General features: G+C 38.9%; 1 protein-coding gene across 3 annotated transcripts in view; it reads right to left on the reverse strand.

Moving 5' to 3' along the window:
* The window catches only part of TMLHE (trimethyllysine hydroxylase, epsilon), a 91,615-nt gene that overhangs the window by 19,314 nt on the left and 50,713 nt on the right, over nt 1–21,588 (reverse strand). For 2 of the 3 annotated variants that reach the window (XM_039225338.1, XM_039225340.1), the window contains exons 5-6: nt 11,221–11,340; nt 7,475–7,711 (exon numbers count right to left, since the gene is read on the reverse strand). In XM_039225338.1, the coding sequence (XP_039081269.1) occupies nt 7,475–7,711; nt 11,221–11,340 (357 nt within the window). The remainder of the gene's footprint in view (nt 1–7,474; nt 7,712–11,220; nt 11,341–21,588) is intronic. The other variant, XM_039225341.1, reaches the window with a different exon arrangement.

A 21,588-nucleotide genomic window follows, 5' to 3' on the forward strand; every position in this document is an offset into this window, starting at 1 on the left:
CCCCCCTTCCCCCACCTCCATCAGCCCTCAGTTTGTTCTCACTATTCAAGAGTCTCTCATGGTTTGCCTCCCTCCCTCTCCCCCACTATTTCCCCCCTTCTTTCCCCCATGGTCCTCCATTAAGTTTCTCCTGTTCCACTTGTAAGTGAAAACATATGATATATGTCCTTCTCTGCCTGACTTATTTCCTTAGCATAACACCCTCAAGGTCCATCCAGGTTGCTACACATGGCCAGATTTCATTGTTTCTCATTGCCATGTAGTATTCCATGGTATAGATAAACCACATCTTCTTGATCCCTTCATCAGTTGATGGACATTTAGGCTTTTTCCATGATTTGGCTATTGTTGAAAGTAAAAGAAGCTAGATTTTTTTTTTTAAAAAAAAAGGTTTTTTAAATTGCTTTTTCTAATCCCAAGGGCAAGGGGAACCAAAGGAAGCTAGATCCTATTTGCCCTAGAGCTGACGCTTTGTAGCACTCTATGATCAGTACACTTGGTGCCTGTGAGAGGTTTGTGCTGGTCTGCTGGGGATGGGGCCTGCTGTGCTAATTCTCAGTGGACTTGCCCTACTGGGGATGTAACTGTAGGTCACAGTGGGGCAGGGCTTGGTGTAAGTGGCTCTGGCCTCCACTTGGTGGCACTGTTTTGCTCAGTGAAGTAGGTCAGTGCTGATGCTGGGGGTGAAAAAGGCATCCCCCTGCTTTCATCCCTGGATTGGGAAGTTCACCCCCGCCTCTCTTCAGGAAACCCTCACAGAAGAACAAATCACCTCTCTTGTGTCCCTGGCTTCCACCAGATCTCCGCATTCACCTTGCCTGTGTCTGAGCTGTCCACCTACCAGGAGGCACAGCACTCCTGTGTTTTATCTCAGGCTTGCAGCTGGGTTTCAAAACTCCGTATTTTAGAGATCTGCATGGCGGGGACCCATGCTGACCCTCTGGGGGAGGTTCTTACTGTGCTGTGGCCAGTGCTGGCTTGTCCCAGAAACTGGTTGCACAACCATGCAGTGGTTCAGAGTTTTTGGTAAAGCGTAGCAGAAAGCCAGCACAAAGGCTTATTGCCCTCAGCCAGTGTTCCCGTTCCTACGTTAGTGAACAGGAAAGGTCAGTAGTGTCTCCCAGGTCTTTTGCCCTTGGAGAGGCTGTGCAATCTCTCCCAAATGCACTCCAAGCAAGGGAATTGCTTCTCCTTGTGCAATCCAGGGGATTCTCAGACCACGCTGCCTGCTCCCAGGTCTCTGCCTTCCTTCCCCACTGGGGCACCACCAAGCCTTCCAGGCATGGCCCTGGCGATGGTGCAGACCTCTGAAACTTTAGACTCTGTGCTTCACTATAAAAACTTACGGTATACAGCGCCCTCCTTTTCACAGTCAATGGTTTTGGGGAAGAGCTTATCTTGGGGAATACCTTTTGCACTTTCATTCTTTCTCTTTCTCTCTTGCTCCTCTGTCCGTGATCAAGGATCCCTTCCCATTGCAGCACCTGCAGCTTCTCTACCCCAAACCAACTCTTCACAGCTCCTACCTCCCACAATGTGCTGGCCTTTTCACCTCTAGTTGTGTATTTTTACTCTCAGTCCTTAGATTGATTTCTTCAGTGTTCAAAATGATTTGATATTTATCTAGCTGTGTTCAAGGGAAAGGCATGCCTAGGGTCTCCCAAATCCACTGCCATCTTAACTCCCCCCAACATTTTTTCCCTAACTTTCTTAGTTTTATTTAAATTCCAGTTAATTAACATGCAACATAATATCAGTTTCAGCTGTACAATTTAGTGATTCGATTCCATACAACACCTGGTTCTCATCACAAGTGCCCTCCTTAATCCCCATCACCTATTTAACTCATCCCTCCACCGATCTCTTCTCTGGTATCCATCAGTGAATTCTCTATAGTTAAGAGTCTGTTTCTTGGTTTTATTCTCTCTTTCCCCTGCTATGACTGTTTGTTTTGTTTCTTTTTTTTTTTTAATATTTTTTTATTTATTTCTAGGAGAGAGAGAGAGAGCGTGAGCAGGGGAGGGTCAGAGAGAGAGGGAGTCACAGACTCTGAAACAGGCTCCAGGCTCTGAGCTGGCAGTCAGCACAGAGCCCGACGCGGGGCTCGAACCCACGAACCGCGAGATCATGACCCAAGCGAAAGTCAGACGCTTAACCGACTAAGCCACCCAGGCGCCCCTGTTTTGTTTCTTTAAATCACATGAGTCAAATCACATGCTATTTGTCTTTCCTGACTGACTTGTTTCACTTATCATAATACTCTTAGCTCCATCCACATCACTGCAAATGGCAAGATTTCATTATTTCTTATGGCTGAATAATATTCCATCTTCTTTATCCATTCATCAGTCAATGGATAAACCTCTGGACTCTTTCCATAATTTTTTTTTAAATATTTTTATTTATTTCTAGGAGAGAGAGAGAGAGAGACAGCGTGAGCAGGGGAGGGTCAGAGAGAGAGGGAGACATAGACTCAGAAACAGGCTCCAGGCTCTGAGCCGGCAGTCAGCACAGAGCCCGACGCGGGGCTCGAACCCACGAAGCGCGAGATCATGACCTAAGCGAAAGTCGGACGCTTAACCGACTAAGCCACCCAGGCGCCCCTACTCTTTCCATAATTTAAATATTGTAAATACTGCTGTTATAAACATCAGGATGTATGTGTCCCTTTGAATTAGTATTTTTGCAGTCTTTGGGTAAATACCTAGTCATGCAATTGCTAGATCACAGGGTGATTCTATTTTTATTTTTTGAGGAACCTCCATCCTGTTTCCAGAGTGGCTGCACCAGTTTTCATTCCCACAAACAGCGCAAGAGGGTTTCCCTTTCTCTGCATCCTCACCAACATCTGTTGCTTCCTGTGTTGTTAATGTCAGCCATTCTGACAGATGTGAGGAGATATCTCATTATAGTTGTGATTTGTATTTCCCTGATCATGAGTGATATTGAGCCTCTTTTCATGTGTCTTGTTGGTCATCTGTATGTCTTCTTTGGAAAAATGTCTATTCATGCCTTCTGCCCACTTTTTAACTGGATTGTTTTTTGGGTGTTGAGTTTTATAAGTTTTTTAACAACATTTTTCTAGCTGTCTCCTGAGGTAAGGGAAACAACAGGAAAAATAAACTATTGGGACTACATCAAAATAAAAGCTTTTGCACAGTGAAGGAAACAATCAACAAAGCTAAAAGGCCACTTATGGAATCAGAGAAGATATTTGCAAATAACATATCCAATAAAGGGTCAGTATCCAAAATATATATGGAACTTATGCAAGGAAGGGATATACGCATGTTTAGCCAAATTATGGAAGCAGCCCAAGTGTCCATCAATTGATGAATGGATAGAGAAGATGTGGTGTGTGTGTGTATATATATATATATACACAATGGAATATTATTCTGTCATATGTAAGAATGAATCTTACCATTTGCAACAACATGGATGGAGCTAGAGTATAATGCTATGTGAACTGAATCAGTCAGAGAAAGACGAATTGTATATGATTTCACTCATATTGGAATTTAAGAAACAAAAGAAGCAGAGGGAAAAAAAGAAGAGAGAGAAACAAATCATGAAACAGATTCTTAACTATAGAAAACAAACTGATGGTTACCAAAGGGGAGGTGGGTGGGGATGGGAAAAATAGGTGATGGGGATTAAGGAGTGTACTTGTCATGATGAGCACTGAGTAATGTATACAATTGTTGAATCACTATATTGTATACCTGAAATTAACATAATACTGTATGTTAACTGTTCATGAATTAAAGTTAAAAAATTAACAACAAAATGAAACTAATGTGTGGTATTTATTTCTTGATTGAATCCATAGTAGTAAATATACACATGCAGACATGCACACACACAAGTACAGTGTGTGTATAGTAATAAATTGTAACCAAGAATAGTTTATCCTTGGAGCACAAGGCTGATTTAACATTTAAAATTAATATAACTTACAATATTAACAGAATAAAGAAGAAAAATCACATAATTATTTTCATGATAACTGAATATAAAGAATTTATTAAAATTTAATACCCATTTATGATTTTTAAAAAATCTCAGGAAACTTGGAAGGGAAATTCATCCAGAATATAAAAGACATCATCAACACTCTTATAGCTAATATCATACCTGGCAAAATACTAAACACTTTCATCCTAAGGATGTCTGCTCTTGCCACTGTTATTTAACATAGTGACAGAGATGCTAGCCAGTGTAGTAAGGTAAGAAAAACAAAGGAATAACCATATAGATTGGAAAGGAAAAAATAAAACTATCCCTACAACATGATTTTCTATATAGAAAAATTTGAAGAAACCCAAAAATCAGAAACTTAGAACTAATGAATTATTTTAGCAAAGGTATAGAATGAAATGGTAATTTAAAAAGAAATAAAATTTTAAAATAATGGCAGCAGATAATTTGAAAATAATATTAAAATTTTATTTTATAATACCATCAAAATATGAAAACATTTAGGAATAAAATTGACAAAAGATACATAAGATCTGTATCTTCCATACCACAAAACACTGCTAACAGAAATTAAAGAAGACCTAAATAAATAGAAGATAAATTAGGTTCATGGATTGGGAGACTCAAAACTGTTAGTTTGTTAGTTATTGCCAAAATGATCTATAGGTTCAAAGCAATCCCAACCATAACCCTAACAAGCTTTTTCCTAGAAATTGACAGGCTGATTTAAAAATCTGTATAGAAATATAAAGAATCTAGAACCAGGCTTGGCAAACTGTGGTCTGTGGGCCAAATCCAGACCACTGACCACTTCTGTAAATAATATTTCTTAGAACACAGTCACACTCATTCATTTATATATTGTTTATGGCTGCTGTTGTGCATCCACAACAGTATTGAGTAGTTGCAATGAAGACCATATATCCCACAAGCCTAAAATATTTGCTATCTAGCCCTTTACAAAAAAAATCTGTAGACCTCTGATCTGGAATATCCACAAGAATCTTAAAAAAGAATAAAGCTAACAAACATATTATCTGACTTCAAAATTACTTGCAGTAGCCAAGACAGTGTGGATCCATCATGTCATAAAGATCCACCAATACATAATAGAATCAAATAGAGCTTCCAGAGACAAATCCCCATTTATATGGCCATTTGATTTTTTTTTTTTTACAAATAGTTTATTGTCAAATTAGTTTCCACATAACACCCAGTGCTCATCCCCACAAGTGCCCTCCTCCATGCCAATCCCCCCTCCCCCCCACATCCATAAGTCCTCAGTTTTTGTCAGCATTCAAGAGTCTCTCATGGTTTGCCTCTCTCCCTTTCCCCCACCATTTCCCCCCTTCTTCTCCCCCTTGTTCCTCAGTTAAATTCCTCCTAATCCTCCTATACATGCAAACATATGATATTTGTCCTTCTCTGCCTGACTTATTTCGCTCAGCATAACACCCTCAAGGTCCATCCATGTTGCTACACATTGGCCATTTGATTTTTGACAGAGTTGCAAAGGCAATCCAATGCAGCTACAACATCTGGACATCCATATGTAAAAACTATGAACTTATACCTCACAGCATAGAAAAAATTAATTTGAGATAGATCATAGATTTAAACATAAAAAATAAAACTATCGTACCTTTAGAAAGCATAGCATAGGAGAATGTCATTATGTCATAGGGTTAGTCAAAGATTTCTTATGCAGGTCATAGAAACAATAATTGTTTAAAAATAATCAATTATATTTTATTAAAATTAAAATTCTCTGCCCATAAAAACACACCATTAAAAAATAAATAGGTAAGCTACAGCATAGAAAATAACATTATATATATTCAGTAAGAAATAGTGACCAGCATATATAAAGAACTCCTATAGCTCAATAATGAAAAGACAACTCAATGAAAAAATGGGCAAAAGATGTAATCAGATACTTCAGAAAGAAGATATATAAATGGCCAATAAGGACATGGGAAGATACTCAACATCATCAGTCATCAAAAAATGCAAATTAAATGCATTTTAAACATATGCATTAAAACCATAATGGCTAAAACTAGTGGGACTGACAACAGGCAGTTGTCAGCAGCAGGACGTGGAGCAGCTACAACCCTCACAAACTGCTGACAACCATATAAAATCAAACAACTCCTCTAGTAAAAGTGCTGGCAGTTGCTTATGAAATTAAACACTCACCTACTCTATGACACAGCCATCCCACTCTTAGGGCGGAATGAAGACACATATCTACAAAAATACTTTTCTATGAATGCTCATGACAGTTTTATTCATAATAACCCCAAATTAGAAACAGCCCAGGTGTTTGTTAATAAAAGCATGGATTTATTCTATGCTATGAATTTCTAGAACAGGCCAAACTAATCTATGGTGGCAAAAATAAGAACCGTGATCTCCTCTGGGGTGGCTGTGCAGGGCTGGCTTGGGAAGGGGTATAAGGGGACTTTCTACAATGACGGAAACATTCCATATCTTGACAGAGGTTTGGTTTACATAGGTATATGCATTTGTCCAAATCCAGCAAGTGTATATTTGATATTTTTAAACATTTTTATGTAAATTTTATTTCAAAACTAAAAATTTGTAAACAAATATTAAACAAAGATATAAATGCTGAAGCATTTAGGGGGACATGTAATCATATCTGCAATGTACTTTGAAATGCATTAAAAATAAGATTAATAGATAGATAGGTAGATAGATAGATAGATAGATAGGCAGGTAGATAGGCAGGTAGATAGGCAGATAGATAAGAAAACAAGCATAGAAATACCTTCCTGGTAAAATCTAGGTGGTGGGTCTGTGGGCTTTACTGTAAATGCTTACAACTTTTCTATATGTTTAAAAATGTTTCTGATCAAATGTTGGAAAACTTATTGATTACCTGCTCACTGTTCTAAGCAACGGGGATACAAGAGATGACTAAGGGAGAGTTTTCCAAAGGAGGTTAACAGATGGCAGTGGATTAGTATTTATGCAGTTCATATTAAAATCCAGGGGCAAAAGCAGGAACAAGAGTTTATTTTCATCTTTACAACTGCGTGTGGAGCATCAGGCTGAAATGAGTGGAGACGATGAGTTCAATTTTGCATACGATATGCTTTATGATCCTACGAGATACCTAAGTGGCAGGATCTAGTAGACTGTTGGATATACAGGTCAGGAGATTTGCATAAATGTGGGCTACAGACAAATGTGGTCATCATGCCTTTGGGTCCTCTAGCTGTTTGGTCGCTGAGCACAATTTAATCACTTTTTTTATTTTAATAATGTTTTCATCTTAAATTCTAGTATTCTTTACCCGTTGGACTATTTATTATTCCATGGGAAGTATAATAGGAACAGAAATTGTTAATAATGAGACATAAAATAGCAAGATTAAAATGATTAAGGATTTTAGGGATTTTCATTACATTTGAAGGCTAATAATCGGTAAATACATTACAGCGGGGGATAGTTCTTTGGTGCTCACCTGATCAAATAGAGCTCTTTATTCCATGGGTAGGTATTTAAGACTGGTCCAACCCCAATCATGTGGTTGTGACATTCTCCAACATTTTCAATATATTCATGCCTCAATGGCACTTTGGTGAGGAGTTCAAATTCCTCAGGTGCCTTTTGAAGTACCTGTTCTGCTGCATAGAATCCATCTACCAGCAGTGTCTTGCCACCTGTTCCTTCATGCTTAAGACAGTGAAACACTTGAATGCTGAAGAGGGAAAAAAATTAGTCTTCTTTTCAGTGGAGAAAAGAGAACATATCAAAATTTTAGAAAATTATATATGAAATAATAACTGAATCTACTTGTGTCATTTTCATTTCCTAATTATCTTTCCTTATAGCTAGTGGTACTTTTTTGTGCTTTGAAATATTAATGCCATTACAGGTTTCTTCTAAACATAGTCAATATGAATTAAAGCCTACATGTGCCAGATCCTGGGAATACAGACATGAATAAGATATAATCTCTGTGTTTTTTTTTTTAATTTTTTTTTAATGTTTTATTTATTTCTAGGAGAGAGAGAGAGACAGCCTGAGCAGGGGAGGGTCAGAGAGAGGGAGTCACAGACTGAAACAGGCTCCAGGCTCTGAGCTGGCAGTCAGCACAGGGCCCGACGCGGGGCTCGAACCCACGAACCGCGAGATCATGACCTAAGCGAAAGTCGGACGCTTAACCGACTAAGCCACCCAGGCGCCCCTATAATCTCTGTTTTAAAGAAGCCCGTAGTCTAGTAGGAAAACATGAAGCATATAAATACCAATAAGATACGATAGGCACTATAATAAAGTTATATACAAGATGGAGAGGAGCCACAAAGAAAGGACATCATTTACAAGGTGTCCTTCCTTACATTCAAGGAAGAGAACAAGAAGTGTATATCAGCATAGCACAGAGAATCACAAAAGGATTTTAAACTGGGAAGCTCTATGGTCACATTAACATTTTTAAGACTTGCTTAGGATGATCATATGGGAGATGGACTGGTGGGAAGCAAGAGACAAAAAATGTAGAGAGCAACCTGATGACTGAAATAATCAAAAATATTGAGGGCTTGAGCTTAAAGAAGGGTGTTGTAATTTGTCATATGCTAAGATGGAGAATACAGGCAGAAGTGTAATTGGATTATAATGAGGGAGTGTGAGGGGTTGAAGAAGTTCAGTTTAGGGGCCATGTTGAAATAGTTGAGTCATTTGTGGCTGAAAATATTAACAGGGAAAGGAAAGGTGACTTAAAGGTGGACTAGAAAGCTAAACTACAATTCCCAAATTAACCAGGGGAAAATAAAATTAATAATAATTTAGAAGAATAATAAACATAAAAGTAAATAACAAAGTAAAATAAGTAATAAATATGAATCCAGATAGAAGGAATAAAATCAAGGAGAACTTAATATAAACACAATTAAAATTAGAAAGGTCAGGGGCCCCTGGATGGCTCAGTCAGTTAAGTGTTCAACTTCAGCTCAGGTCATGATCTCACAGTTCATGAGTTCGAGTCCCACATTGGGCTCTGTGCTGACAGCTCAGGTGCTGAAGCCTGCTTGGGATTCTGTGTCTCCCTCTCTCTGCCCCTCCCCCACTTGTGTGTGCTTGCTCTCTCTCTCTCTCTCTCAAAAATAAATAAATATTAAAAAAATAAAATGAGACAGTTCACTTCTGGACTGTTGAGCTTTCTGTGAAACATCTAGGTCAAGATTGTTTAATAGCTAGTTGAAGTTATTTAACTCAGAAGATAGGTGGATTTTGTAATTGTCTGTAGGTGATAGCCAAAGCCAAGAGCATGGAAGAAGTCATTTGGAGAGATCATTTCAAGTAAGAAATGGACCAAGGAGAATAAGGCAGCACAGGAGGCTGAAGAAAAGTGGTTAGAGATGTAGGACGAAAACTAAAAAAATAAATGATATTTAAGAAGAGGTAGTGGTTAATGTCATGCCCCAGGGATCAAGTAAGATGTAGACTGAAAGGTACACACTGAGTATGGCAATAAGTTAGTTTCTGGTGACTTTGGAGAGAGTAATTTTAATTGGGAGGGGATTGGATGAACTAGCTGACTATGGATTTGAGGAGTGACTGGGAAGTAAAAATAAAAAGATATTGAATATAGACGATTCTTTTAATAAATTTAGCTGTAAAGGGGAGGAATAAGGCAGGGCTGTAACTAGAGGGAGACAGAGTCCAAAGAAGATATGAGAAGCTGATAGGAAGGGTTCAATACGTATGGAAAGGGTGGATATGTAGGAGGAAGAAATCTCCAAGGAAGCTGGAAAATATGAGATTCAGAGCAAAGGTAGCTTCAGAAAGGACAAGGCATATTAACAATGTTGATGATGATGATGGCAATGGCCAAAGTGATAATAATCATAGCTAGCATTTCTTGAGCACTTAATATGTTTCAGGCAGTATGACAAGTACTTTAAATACATTATGGAATTTAATCCCTGAGCGATACTAATGAATAGGTTTTATCACTTGTTCTGTTCCATTTTACCAATGAAGAAACTGAGGCACAGCGAAGTTATTCGTCCAAAATCATAAAGCTAACATATGTGCCAGCTGGGATGCAGATCCAGATCTGCTGATGACATGGCCTGAACTCTCAACCACTCTCATTATACTGCTAATGTACTTGGTCCTTTGGTAGTCAGTTACTCAAATTTGAGAAAAGAGTTACTCAGTATTTGAATGTCAAGTTCTGTCTAGTTGCTTCTCATCCCATTTCCTCTTTCTTCCTTCTGCACTGCCTAGAACAAGGATGCAGGCTGTGGGAATCTTCATATATTGATAATATTGACAAGGATCTCTAAAAGCTGCTTTATTCTTCCTCCCCAGAACGAAATATTCTTAAGTTACAAACTCTTAAATAAAACCAATGCAACCACAATCAATTGCATATTATCACCCTCTCATATGGTCTTTATAAATGCATATGTACACTCACTTTACTAAGATCTTTGTGCCTCAGACTTATCATCTATATATGCAGGAGTAAGATTGATAACAGCAAAATAACAACTACAAAGGTACCTCTAATAAGTGGCAAATGGTAGGTAAGTTCAGTATTTATTCATCATGTCACATAATTATCATTTCATTTTTGTGGTGAGAACATTTAGGATCTACTCTCTGTTAGCTACAATGGTAATCAGGTTACAATTTATAACCACTATACACTTTAAATTTATATAATGTTTTATGTCAACTATATAGCAATAAAGCTGGGGAAAAAGTATGGTATATCTTTGGCTCAGCAACTTCTGATTCTATGTGAAACGATTTTTCATTAATTCCTCGTATCCACCTTCTTATAAATTGGATTCAAATCCCTGTTAACACCAACCCAAAGCAGCTGTGTTTAGAATATTGACCTCTTTGCAATATAACTAAATATAAGAAAACTGTACAATTCCAAAATTACTGGTTAGGAAAATTTTTTTTTGTTATTTGTAACTAATTTGACAAAAATATAAATAAACAAAATTAAGATCCATTTATGTAGTAAGGTGTATTTTCAACCATTTCAAAAAATTTATTTTTATAATTCCTAAGACTGAGCTAGGGTACTAAAAAATGACCATGTTTCTAAGAGAAGAAAAAGAAATAGTCATCCACATCAGCAGCAGAGATTATATTGGTTCAATTAGAATGGAAAATGATTAAGAAATTAATCAAGACCATAACATGTAAGGATCCTAATATGGAAAATTTGAATCCACTTACCCACAGGGCTCTTGAAAATAGGCAGTGTCAGTGTGCCGATCCAAAGCCAGCGTGGTGTATGCAGTGTCACCTCGGGAGAAGTCTGAAGTGAAATACCACATCCTCCCATAGATGGTTTCTCTGTCAAATGAAATGAAGGTTTTTTTTTAACTATTTGAAATTTTTAATCTTGTCTTTCACAACTCTAATAACTTCTTTAATTGTTCACAAATAACAATAGTTTTTTGGCTCCAGATTTCCATCTATAAGGTGTAAGCTGAACACACCACCGGTCTTAACAATTCTGTAACTGATTAATATTCTAGGAAGTTGGGGGAGGGGGGGAGCTGAAAGAACAGTTGATCCTTGAACAACACAGGTCTGAACTGCATGGATCCACTCCTACATGGATGTCTTTTCAATGAATATATTATTATAAATACATTTTCTCTTCCTCCTGATTTTCTTGTTAACATTTGCTCTTCTCCAGCTTACTTTATTGTAAGAACACAGTATATAATACATATAACATATAGAATACATGTTAATTGGCTGTTATTGGTAAAGCTTCTGGTCAGCAGTAGGCTGTTAGTAGTTAAGTTTTTGAGGACTCAAAAGTCATCATGATTTTTCAACCGTGTGGGGCTGGGGGAGGTCAGTTCCCTTAAGTCCCCACATTGTTCAAGGATCAACTGTATAATGTAGTCTGAAAGCTTAGGGAACCATCCCTCTCTATTTATATGCCTACTTGTAATAGCTTTCACATTCAAGATTCTTTCCTGTGCGTACTTTCCTTGCATAGATGTCGTTATGCAGACGCTTTTAGAAGTGGTTAATATAGGTCCTCACCCATCTTTCGGACAGAAGGAATAAGAAAAAGAGAGAAGGATAATTTATTTTTTTTATTTAAAAATTTTTTTTAAATGTTTTATTTATTTCTGAGAGAGAGAGAGCATGAGCAGGGGTGGGTCAGAGAGAGGGAGACACAGAATCTGAAGCAGGCTCCAGGCTCTGAGCTAGCTGTCAGCATGGAGCCCGACGTGGGGCTTGAACCCATGAACCATGAGATCATGACCTGAGCCGAAGTCAGACGCTTAACCGACGGAGCCACCCAGGTGCCCCAAGAGAAGGATAGTTTATGTTAGCAAGTATTTAGTGAGATGCTGTATCAGTATTGCTGTGTCTCTCCTTGAGATATACGTCATGGGTTTTGATTTTATAATGATTATCCTCGTGGCTCAGATCTGACCAAAGGTCACTTTAATTCTTCAGTTTTCAGTGTTCATCTTATTTTCTGAATGCTCAAAGGCCAAACAGGAAATATCCTTTCTCATGGACTAAAATCTCTAAAGCCCTCTCAATTTATTTACAGCACAGCTTCCTTTACTTGAAAATTCTTAAATTGTGTTTAAAATTAAATAGTTCAAAATGTTGATTATGCTGTACCAGGATAGGGCAAATGACCCAGCACATTTCCTGCTACATAATGAACTATATCTAGCCCTTATTAGGTAAAAGGATAGTGATAATTATAACAAGGTATGTTTACATCACATTTAATACTATACAAGATCAATCTATGTAATACATAGAAATGCAGACTGCCAAGTGGAAACATTGTATTTAGGATCAGGAAGCGTGGTCTATCTGAATTCTAGTATTTTTTTTTTATTAATTACTGAAGTTTTATTAGTGAACATCTTCTGGTAGCATTGTTATATCCATCATAGTATTTTGTTTTAATTTTTAAAGTTTTTATTTAAATTAGTTAACGTACAGTGTAATATTAGTTTCAGGTGTACACTAGAGTGATTTAACATGTCCATATATCACCCAAGGCTCATCATGACAAATGAACTCCTTAATCCCCATGACCTATTTAACCCTTCCCCCTCCACCTCCCTTCTGGTAACCATCAGTTTGTTCTCTATTAAGAGTTTGTTTCTCGGTTTTCCTCTCACTTTTTTCCCCTTTGCTCATTTGTTTTGTTTCTTAAATTCCACATATGAGTAAAAATCATATGGTAGTTGTCTTTCTCTTACTGACTTATTTCGCTTAGCATTATACTCTCTAGCTCCATGTATGTCGTTAGAAATGGCATGATTTCTTTCTCTTTTAAAAATTTAAATTCAAGAGAGGGGAGGTAAGATGGCAGAGAAGCAGGGAGCTCTGTACATTTCACTCGCCTCCATCTCTCACACGGAGAAGGCTTGAAGCCAGAGGAGCCCTTACAGAATCCAGGAGTTTGGGAGGAAAAGGAGACAGAGTCTGTTGAGAAAACCTTATAGCATGAGTGCGAAGTGGGGAAGATAAAATCGGGCCGGGACCAGAGACAGGGAGGGAGGGGGGATCCCCCTTTGCGGGGAGAAGCGGTGAGTCTAGGGGGAAAAAAGAAAGAGTGGCCAAAACTGCCCAAGACACTGTCCCTGTCGCTGGAAAAGAGAAAAGCTTCCGCTCGGGACACAGAAGGACCCGGTTTCCTGCTCTCCAGCTGACCCTAGGCGGGACGCACTCGTCCGAGGCCATCCTGGGGTAAACTGCTCCCCACTCGCCAGCTGGACCTGGAGGGGACGCGAGCGGTGCCTGAAGCCACGCCTTTGTGCTTCTGGCTCAGCTGGACCCCCAGGGGGGAGGCGAGAGGCTTGAAACTGCTCTGAGGGACTCACCTGCGAGTTTATATTTCAGGTGATATCAATGGGGCGAAGGACTGAGATCTGGAAACGAGGCCTGGCTTGGGATATAGAGCACGGCCCACCTTGGCTACGTCCCCGACACAGGGAGATCACACCCAAAAGAGTGAGTATAACGCTTGGTTCGAAAAAGGACTGGGGCGCCACCACTCTTCTCCCCACAACCACCAAGGCAGGACCCCCGCGGGATGCACTGGACCAAACCACGCCCATCTCCGCTAGAGAGCTGCCCTTTTTGTTTGTTTGTTTGTTTGTTTTTTACTGGAGCCAGGGCAAGACCAACATGGATGCACTGCTGTGATTAATTCTGGCCACTGGCTTGCTTAAACAGTCACATTTAATCCATTCTCTAGATGTAAATTCTACACCTCCACCGCTACCTTTTTATCTCTCTCTCTCTCTGGAGTAATCAGACTATTTAGTTTCCCTGAGTAGCATTATCGTCATTTCTTTCACCTCCTCTCCAACCATATTCCCCTCTTTCTCTCTTTGAATTAAGCCTCTTAGGCTTTCTGCCTGCTCATTTCATTTCCAATTTCGCTTCCTCTCCACCCTGTCGGTTCTCTCTTTGTATATGCTCTTCCATCAGCACGGCATACACCCAGCTCTTTATTTGTAGCTGGGATTCTGGTTCTATGCTTTAGACTGTCCTTTGTAGGGGCGCCTGGGTGGCTCAGTCGGTTAGGCGTCCGACTTTGGCTCAGGTCATGATCTCATGGTTCGTGGGTTTGAGCCCTGGATCGCGCTCTGTGCTGACAGCCAGCTCAGAGCCTGGAGCCTGTTTTAGATTCTGTGTCTCCCACTCTCTCTCTGACGCTCCCTGCTCACACTGTCTCTCTCTCGAAAATAAAATAAAACATTTAAAAAACTTAGACTGTTCTTTGTCTAATGGGTTTTTTCTTTTCTTTTTTTCTTTTGTTTATGTATTTTTATTTTTATTATTTGTCTTCCCTCCTACCTTTATTTATTTATTTATTTTTTGTATGAATCCCTTTCTTTCTTTCTTTTTCTTTTTCCCTTTTGGTTTGTGTGTTTGTTGGATTTGTCTGTGCGTCTCTGTGCCTTTGTTCCCTGTGTGTTTGTCTGTCTCTTTTTTTTTTCCCCAGGGCTACCTCAAGAAACAAACCAAAGCACACATGGTGGAGAGACTCAAATACCACTATGAGTAGGAAAATAAAATAACCACAGTCTCAACAAGAGACGCCAAGAGACACCATTCAAAAAACACTTTCTGAACGGACAAGCCCTGGACACTCAAAGAACCTTCTTTGGTACAGCAGTACTCGCAGGTGCAGAGTGCATAACAAGCTTTTAAAATTAACAAAAGATAGCAAGCTAACTAAAATGATGAAATGGAAGAACTCTCCTCCAAAGGAATTCCAGGAAGAATTGACAGCTAAAGTACTGCTCAAAACAGATATAGGCAAAATAAATGAACAAGAATTTAGAATAGTCATTAAATTAATCTCTGGGCTTGAAAAAGGCATGGAAGACATCAGAGAAACTATTGCTACAGACTATGGAGCTTAAAAATAGTTGTGATGAATTAAAAAATGCATTAAGTTAGATGCAAAATACAATGGAGGCGTCCAATGCACGGATTGAAGAGGCAGAAAGGAGAATAAGTGATTTAGAAGGACACAATTACAGAAAAAGAGGAAGCTGAGGAAAAGAGAGATAAACTGATCCAGGAACAAAAAAGGAGAGTTTGAGAGCTCAGCGATACAATCAAACAGAATAATATCCGTATCATAGGAATTCCAGAAGAGGAAGAGAGGGAAAGGTGCTGAAGGAGTCCTTGAACAAATTATAGCAGAGAACTTCCCCAATATGGGGAAGGAAACAGACGTTGAAATCCAAGAGGCACAGAGAATTCCCCTCAGTTGTAACTTGAATCGATCTGCACAACATATCATAGTAAAAATGGCAAAATATAAGGACAAAGAGAGACTTGAAAGCAGCAAGGGAGAAAAGGCCCTAACATACAAAGGGAGACCTATCCGTAGAGTGGTAACAGACCTATCTACTGAAACTGGGCAGGCCAGAAAGGAATGGCAGAAAATCTTCAAAGTGATGAACATAAAAATTATGCAGCCAACGATCCTCTATCCAGCAAGCCTGTGATTCAGATTAGAAGGAGAGATAAAAGTCTTTCCTATTAAACAAAAATTGAAAGAATTCATCACCGTTAAACCAGCCCTACAAGAAATCCTGAGGGGAACTCTCTGAGGGAAATGTTGCAAGGAACGCAAAATACCAGAGACACCACCACAAGCATGAATCCCACAAAGAACACAATGACTCTAAACCCATATTTTTCAATAATAACACTGAATGTAAATGGGCTGAATGCTCCAATCAAAAGACATAGGGTAGAAGAATGGATTAAAAAACAAAATCCATCTATTTGTTGTCTATAAGAAATTCATTTTAGACCGGAGAACGCCTTCAGATTGAATGTAAGGGGATGGAGAAATATATATCATGCTACAGGAAATCAAAAGAAAGCTGGAGTAGTTATATCAGACAAACAGGACTTTAAAGAAAGGCAGTACAAAGGGTTGAAGAAGGGCATTATATAATAATTACAGGGTCTATTCATCAGGAAGAGCTAACAATTATAAATGTCTATGCACCAAATATGGGTGCACCTAAATATACTAAACAATTAATCAAAAACAGAAACAATCCTATGGATAAGAATGTGCTAATAGCAGGAGACTTTAATACTCTACTTACAGCAATGGACAGTACATCTAGACAGAAACTCACTAAGAAACAATGGACTTGAATGACACATTGCACCAGATGGATTTGACAAATATATTTAGAACTCTACATCCTGAAGCCATGGAATTCACTTTCTTCTCAAGTGCGCATGGCACATTCTCCAAGATAGATCACATACTGGGACATAAAGCAGCCCTCAATAAATATAAAAGAATTGAGATCCTACCATGCACACTTTCAGATCACAATGCTATGAAACTGGAAATCAATCACAGGAAGAAGTCTGGAAAACGTCCAAAAACATGGAGGTTAAAGAACACCCTACTTATGAACGAATGGGCCAATCAGGCAATTAGAGAAGAAATTTAAAAATATAAGGAAACAAATGAAAATGAAAATACAATAATCCAAACTCTACGGGATGCGGCAAACGCAGTCCTAAAAGGAAAGTACATTGCGGTCAGGCTATTTAAAGAAATTAGAAAGAGCACAAGTACAAAATCTAACAGCGCACCTAAAGCATCTAGAGGGAGAGCAACAAGAGCACCTCAAACCTTGTAGGAGAAGAGGAATAATAAAAATCAGGGCAGACATAAACAATATAGAAACCAAAGAAATAGTTGAACAGATCAATGAAACCAAGAGTTGATTTTTTGAAAAAATAAACAAAATTGACAAATCCCTAGCCACGCTACTCAAAAAGAAAAGAGAGAGCACTCCAACAGACAAAATCATGAATGAAAATGGACTTATTAAAACCAAACCCTCAGAAATACAAGCAATGATCAGGGAATACTATGAAAAATTATATGTCATCAAACTGGACAACTTAGAAGAAATAGACAGATTCCTAAACAAACACTACCAAAATTCACACAGGAAGAGAGAAAATCTGAACAGACTCATAATTAGTGAAGAAATCGAATCAGTAATCAAAAATCTCCCAACAAATAAGAGCCCTGGGCCAGATGGCTTCCCTGGGGAATTCTACCAGACGTTGAAAACAGAATTAATACCAATTCTTCTCAAGCTATTCGAAAAAACAGAAATCTAAGGAAAACTTCCGTACTCATTTAATAAAGCCAGCATCACTTTGATTCCTAAGCCAGACGGAGACCCAGCAAAAAAGAGAACTACAGGCCAATATCCTTGATGAATACGGATGCAAAAATCCTCAACAAGATACTTGCAAATCGAATTCAGCAGCACATAAAAAGAATTATCCACCAAGATCAAGTGGGATTCATTCCTGGGTTACACGGCAGGTTTAGTATTCGCAAATCAACGTGATACATCACATTAACAAAGAAAAGAGAAAAACCATATGATCCTGTCGATAGATGCAGAAAAAGCATTTGACAAAATACAGCATCGCTTCTTAATAAAGACCCTAGAGAATGTCGGGATAGAAGGAACTTACTTAAACATCATAAAAGTCATCTATGAGAAGCCCTCAGCTAACATCATCCTCAATGGGGAAAAACTGAAGCTTTCCCCCTGAGATCAGGAACACGATAGGGGTGTCCACTCTCACCACTGTTGTTTAACATAGTGCTGGAAGTCCTAGCATCAGCCAAAAGACAACAAAAGGAAATAAAAGGCATCAGAATTGGCAAAGAACAAGTCAAACTTTCACTTTTCACAGACGACATAATACTCTACACAGAAAACCAGGCAGACTCTACCAGAAGCCTACTAGAACTGATCCAAGAATTCAGCCAAGTTGCAGGGTACAAAATCAACGTACAGAAATCGGTTTCATTTTTATACACCAATAATGAAGCAATAGAAAGAGAAATCAAGAAACTGATCCCATTCACAATTGCACAAAAAACCATAAAATCCCTAGGAATAAACCTAACCAAGGATACAAGAGATATGTATGATGAAAAGTATAGAAAACTTATGAAGGAAACTGAAGAAGACACAAAGAAATGGAGAAACACTCCATGCTCATGGGTCAGAAGAATAAATATAGTTAAAATGTCATTACTGTCAAAAGCAATCTACACATTCAATGCAATCCCAATCAAAATTGCACCAGCATACTTCTCAAAGCTAGAAAAAACTATTCTAAAATTTGTATGAAACAACAAAAGACCCCGAAGAGCCAGAGTAATATTGAAGAAGAAAACCAAAATGGGAGGCATCAACATCCCAGACTTTAGCCTCTACTACAAAGCTGTCATCATCAAGACAGTATGGTATTGGCACAAAAACAGACACACAGACCAATGGAACAGAATTGAGAACTCAGAAGTGGGCCCAAAAGTATACAGCCAACTGATCTTTGACAAAGCAGGAAAGAGTATCCAATGGAAAAAAGACAGCCTCTTTAACAGATGGTGCTGGGAGAACGGGACAGCAACATCCAGAAGAATGAAACTAGATCATTTTCTCACACCATACACCAAAATAAACTCAAAATGGATAAAGGACCTGAATGTGAGACAGGAAAACATCAAAACCCTAGAGGAGAAAGCAGGAAACATCCTCCTTGACCACAACCGCAGCAATTTCTTACTTGAAACAACCCCAAAGGCAAGGGAGTCAAGAGCAAAACTGAACTATTGGGACCTCATCAAGATTAAAAGCAAAGGACGCGATCCATAAAACTAATAGGCAACCGACGGAATGGGAAAAGATACTTGCAAATGACATATCAGGTAAAGGGCTAGTATCCAAAATCTATAAGGAACTCACCAAACTCCACACCCGAAAAACAAACAATCCAGTGAAAAAATGGGCAGAAGATATAAACAGACCCTTCTCCAACGAGGACATCCAGATGGCCAACACACACATGAAACGATGCTCAGCATCCCTCCTCATCAGGGAAATACAAATCAAAACCACACTGAGATACCACCTCACGCCAGCCAGAGTGGCTAAAATGAGCAAATCAGAGAACTCTAGATGCTGGCGAGGATGTGGAGAAACGGGCATCCTCCTACACGGTTGGTGGGAATGTAAACTGGTGCAGCCCCTCTGGAAAACAGTGTGGAGGTTCCTCAGGAAACTAACAATAGAACTCCCCTATGACCCAGCAATAGCACTGCTAGGAATTTACCCAAGGGATACAGAAATGCTGAGGCATAGGAGCACATGTACCCCAATGTTCATAGCAGCACTCTCCACAATAGCTAAAACATGGAAAGAGCCTAAGTGTCCATCAACAGATGAATGGATCAAGAAGATGTGGTTTATCTATACCATGGAATACTACATGGCAATGAGAAAGAATGAAATCTGGCCATGTGCAGCAACATGGATGGACCTTGAGGGTGTTATGCTGAGTGAAATAAGTCAGGCAGAGAAGGACAGCTACCATATGTTTGCACGTATAGGAGTATTGGGAGGAACTTAATGGAGGACCGTGGGGGAGAAGAAGGGGAAAATAGTGGGGGAGAGGGAGAGAGGCAAACCATGAGAGACTCTTGAATGCTGAGAACAAACCGAGGGCTGATGGGGGTGAGGGGGAGAATGAGGGGGGTGATGGGCATGGAGGAGGGCGCTTGTTGGGATGGGCACAAGGTGTTATATGGAAAGTGACGTGACAATAAACTGTTAAAAAAAAGTTGACTTAATATCAGATTTAATAGATTTCAAATAAATCTATCAAATTTAAATAGATTTCAAAAAAATATTACCATAGATAATTTATATCATATAATTTTGATAAGGGACCTATTTATCAAAAAGACAAAATAATTCTAAAAGTTTATGTACCTAATAACAGAGCTTCAAAATATCTCAAACAAAAGTTGTTAGAATACAAGAAGAAATGGACAAAACAGTTCTGATAAAGAAGAATGTTAGAAGACTTACATTACCCTATGTCAAGACTTACTATAAATTATTGTCAATGAAGTCTGTGGTGTTAACATAAAGATAGACAAACAGATCTATAGATTAGAGTACAATGGATAAAAAAGGTGTACAGACAATTCAAAGAAAAAGCATAATCTTTTCAAAAATTGGTGTCAAGAAATATAAAGGTGAGAAGGAAAAGGAAAATGAATAACTTGTATTCATAGTTTTGTACCGTATAAAAAATAAATCAGCCAAAATGTAAATCCAAAAATAAAAAAAAGCTTCTAGAGGAAAAACATAGGAGAAAATTTCTATGACACTGATTTAGACAAATATTTTTTATTTTTATTTTATTTATTTTTTTTACAAATAGTTTGTCAAGTTGGTTTCCATATAACACCCAGTGTTCATCCCCACAAGTGCCCTCCCCCATGACCATCACCCCCCCTTCCTCTCTCCCCCACCCCCATCAGCCCTCATTTTGTTCTCAGCATTCAAAAGTCCCTCATGGTTTGCCTCTCTCCCTCTCCCCAACTGTTTATTCCACTTCTCCTCCCCTTCCTCCTCTGTTAAGTTTCTCCTGATCCACTTATAAGTGAAAACATGATATCTGTCTTTCTCTGCTTGACTTATTTCGCTCAGCATAACACTCTTGAGTTACATCCACGTTGCTACACAAGGCCAGATTTCATTGTTTCTCATTGCCATGTAGTATTCCATGGTATAGATAAACCACATCTTCTTGATCCATTCATCTGTTGATGGACACTTAGGCTCTTTCCATGTTTTGGCTACTGTTGAGAGTGCTGCTATGAACATTGGGGTCCATGTGCCCCTGTGCATCAGCACTCCTGGATCCCTTGGGTAAATTCCTAGCAGTGCTAACTGCTGGGTCATAGGGGAGTTCTGTTGTTAATTTTTTGAGGAACCTCCACACTGTTTTCCAGAGGGGATGCACCAGTTTGCATTCCCACCAACAGTGCAGGAGGGTGCCCGTTTCTCCACGTCGTCGCCAGCATCTAGAGTTCTCTGATTTGCTCATTTTAGCCACTCTGACTGGCGTGAGGTGGTATCTCAGTGTGGTTTTGATTTGTATTTCCCTGATGAGGAGGGATGCTGAGCATCGTTTCATGTGTGTGTTGGCCATCTGGATGTC

This window comes from Hyaena hyaena, unplaced genomic scaffold (assembly GCF_003009895.1).
Source record: "Hyaena hyaena isolate Hyena2069 unplaced genomic scaffold, ASM300989v1 scaffold_2062, whole genome shotgun sequence".
In the NCBI taxonomy this organism is placed as follows: Eukaryota; Metazoa; Chordata; class Mammalia; order Carnivora; family Hyaenidae; genus Hyaena; species Hyaena hyaena.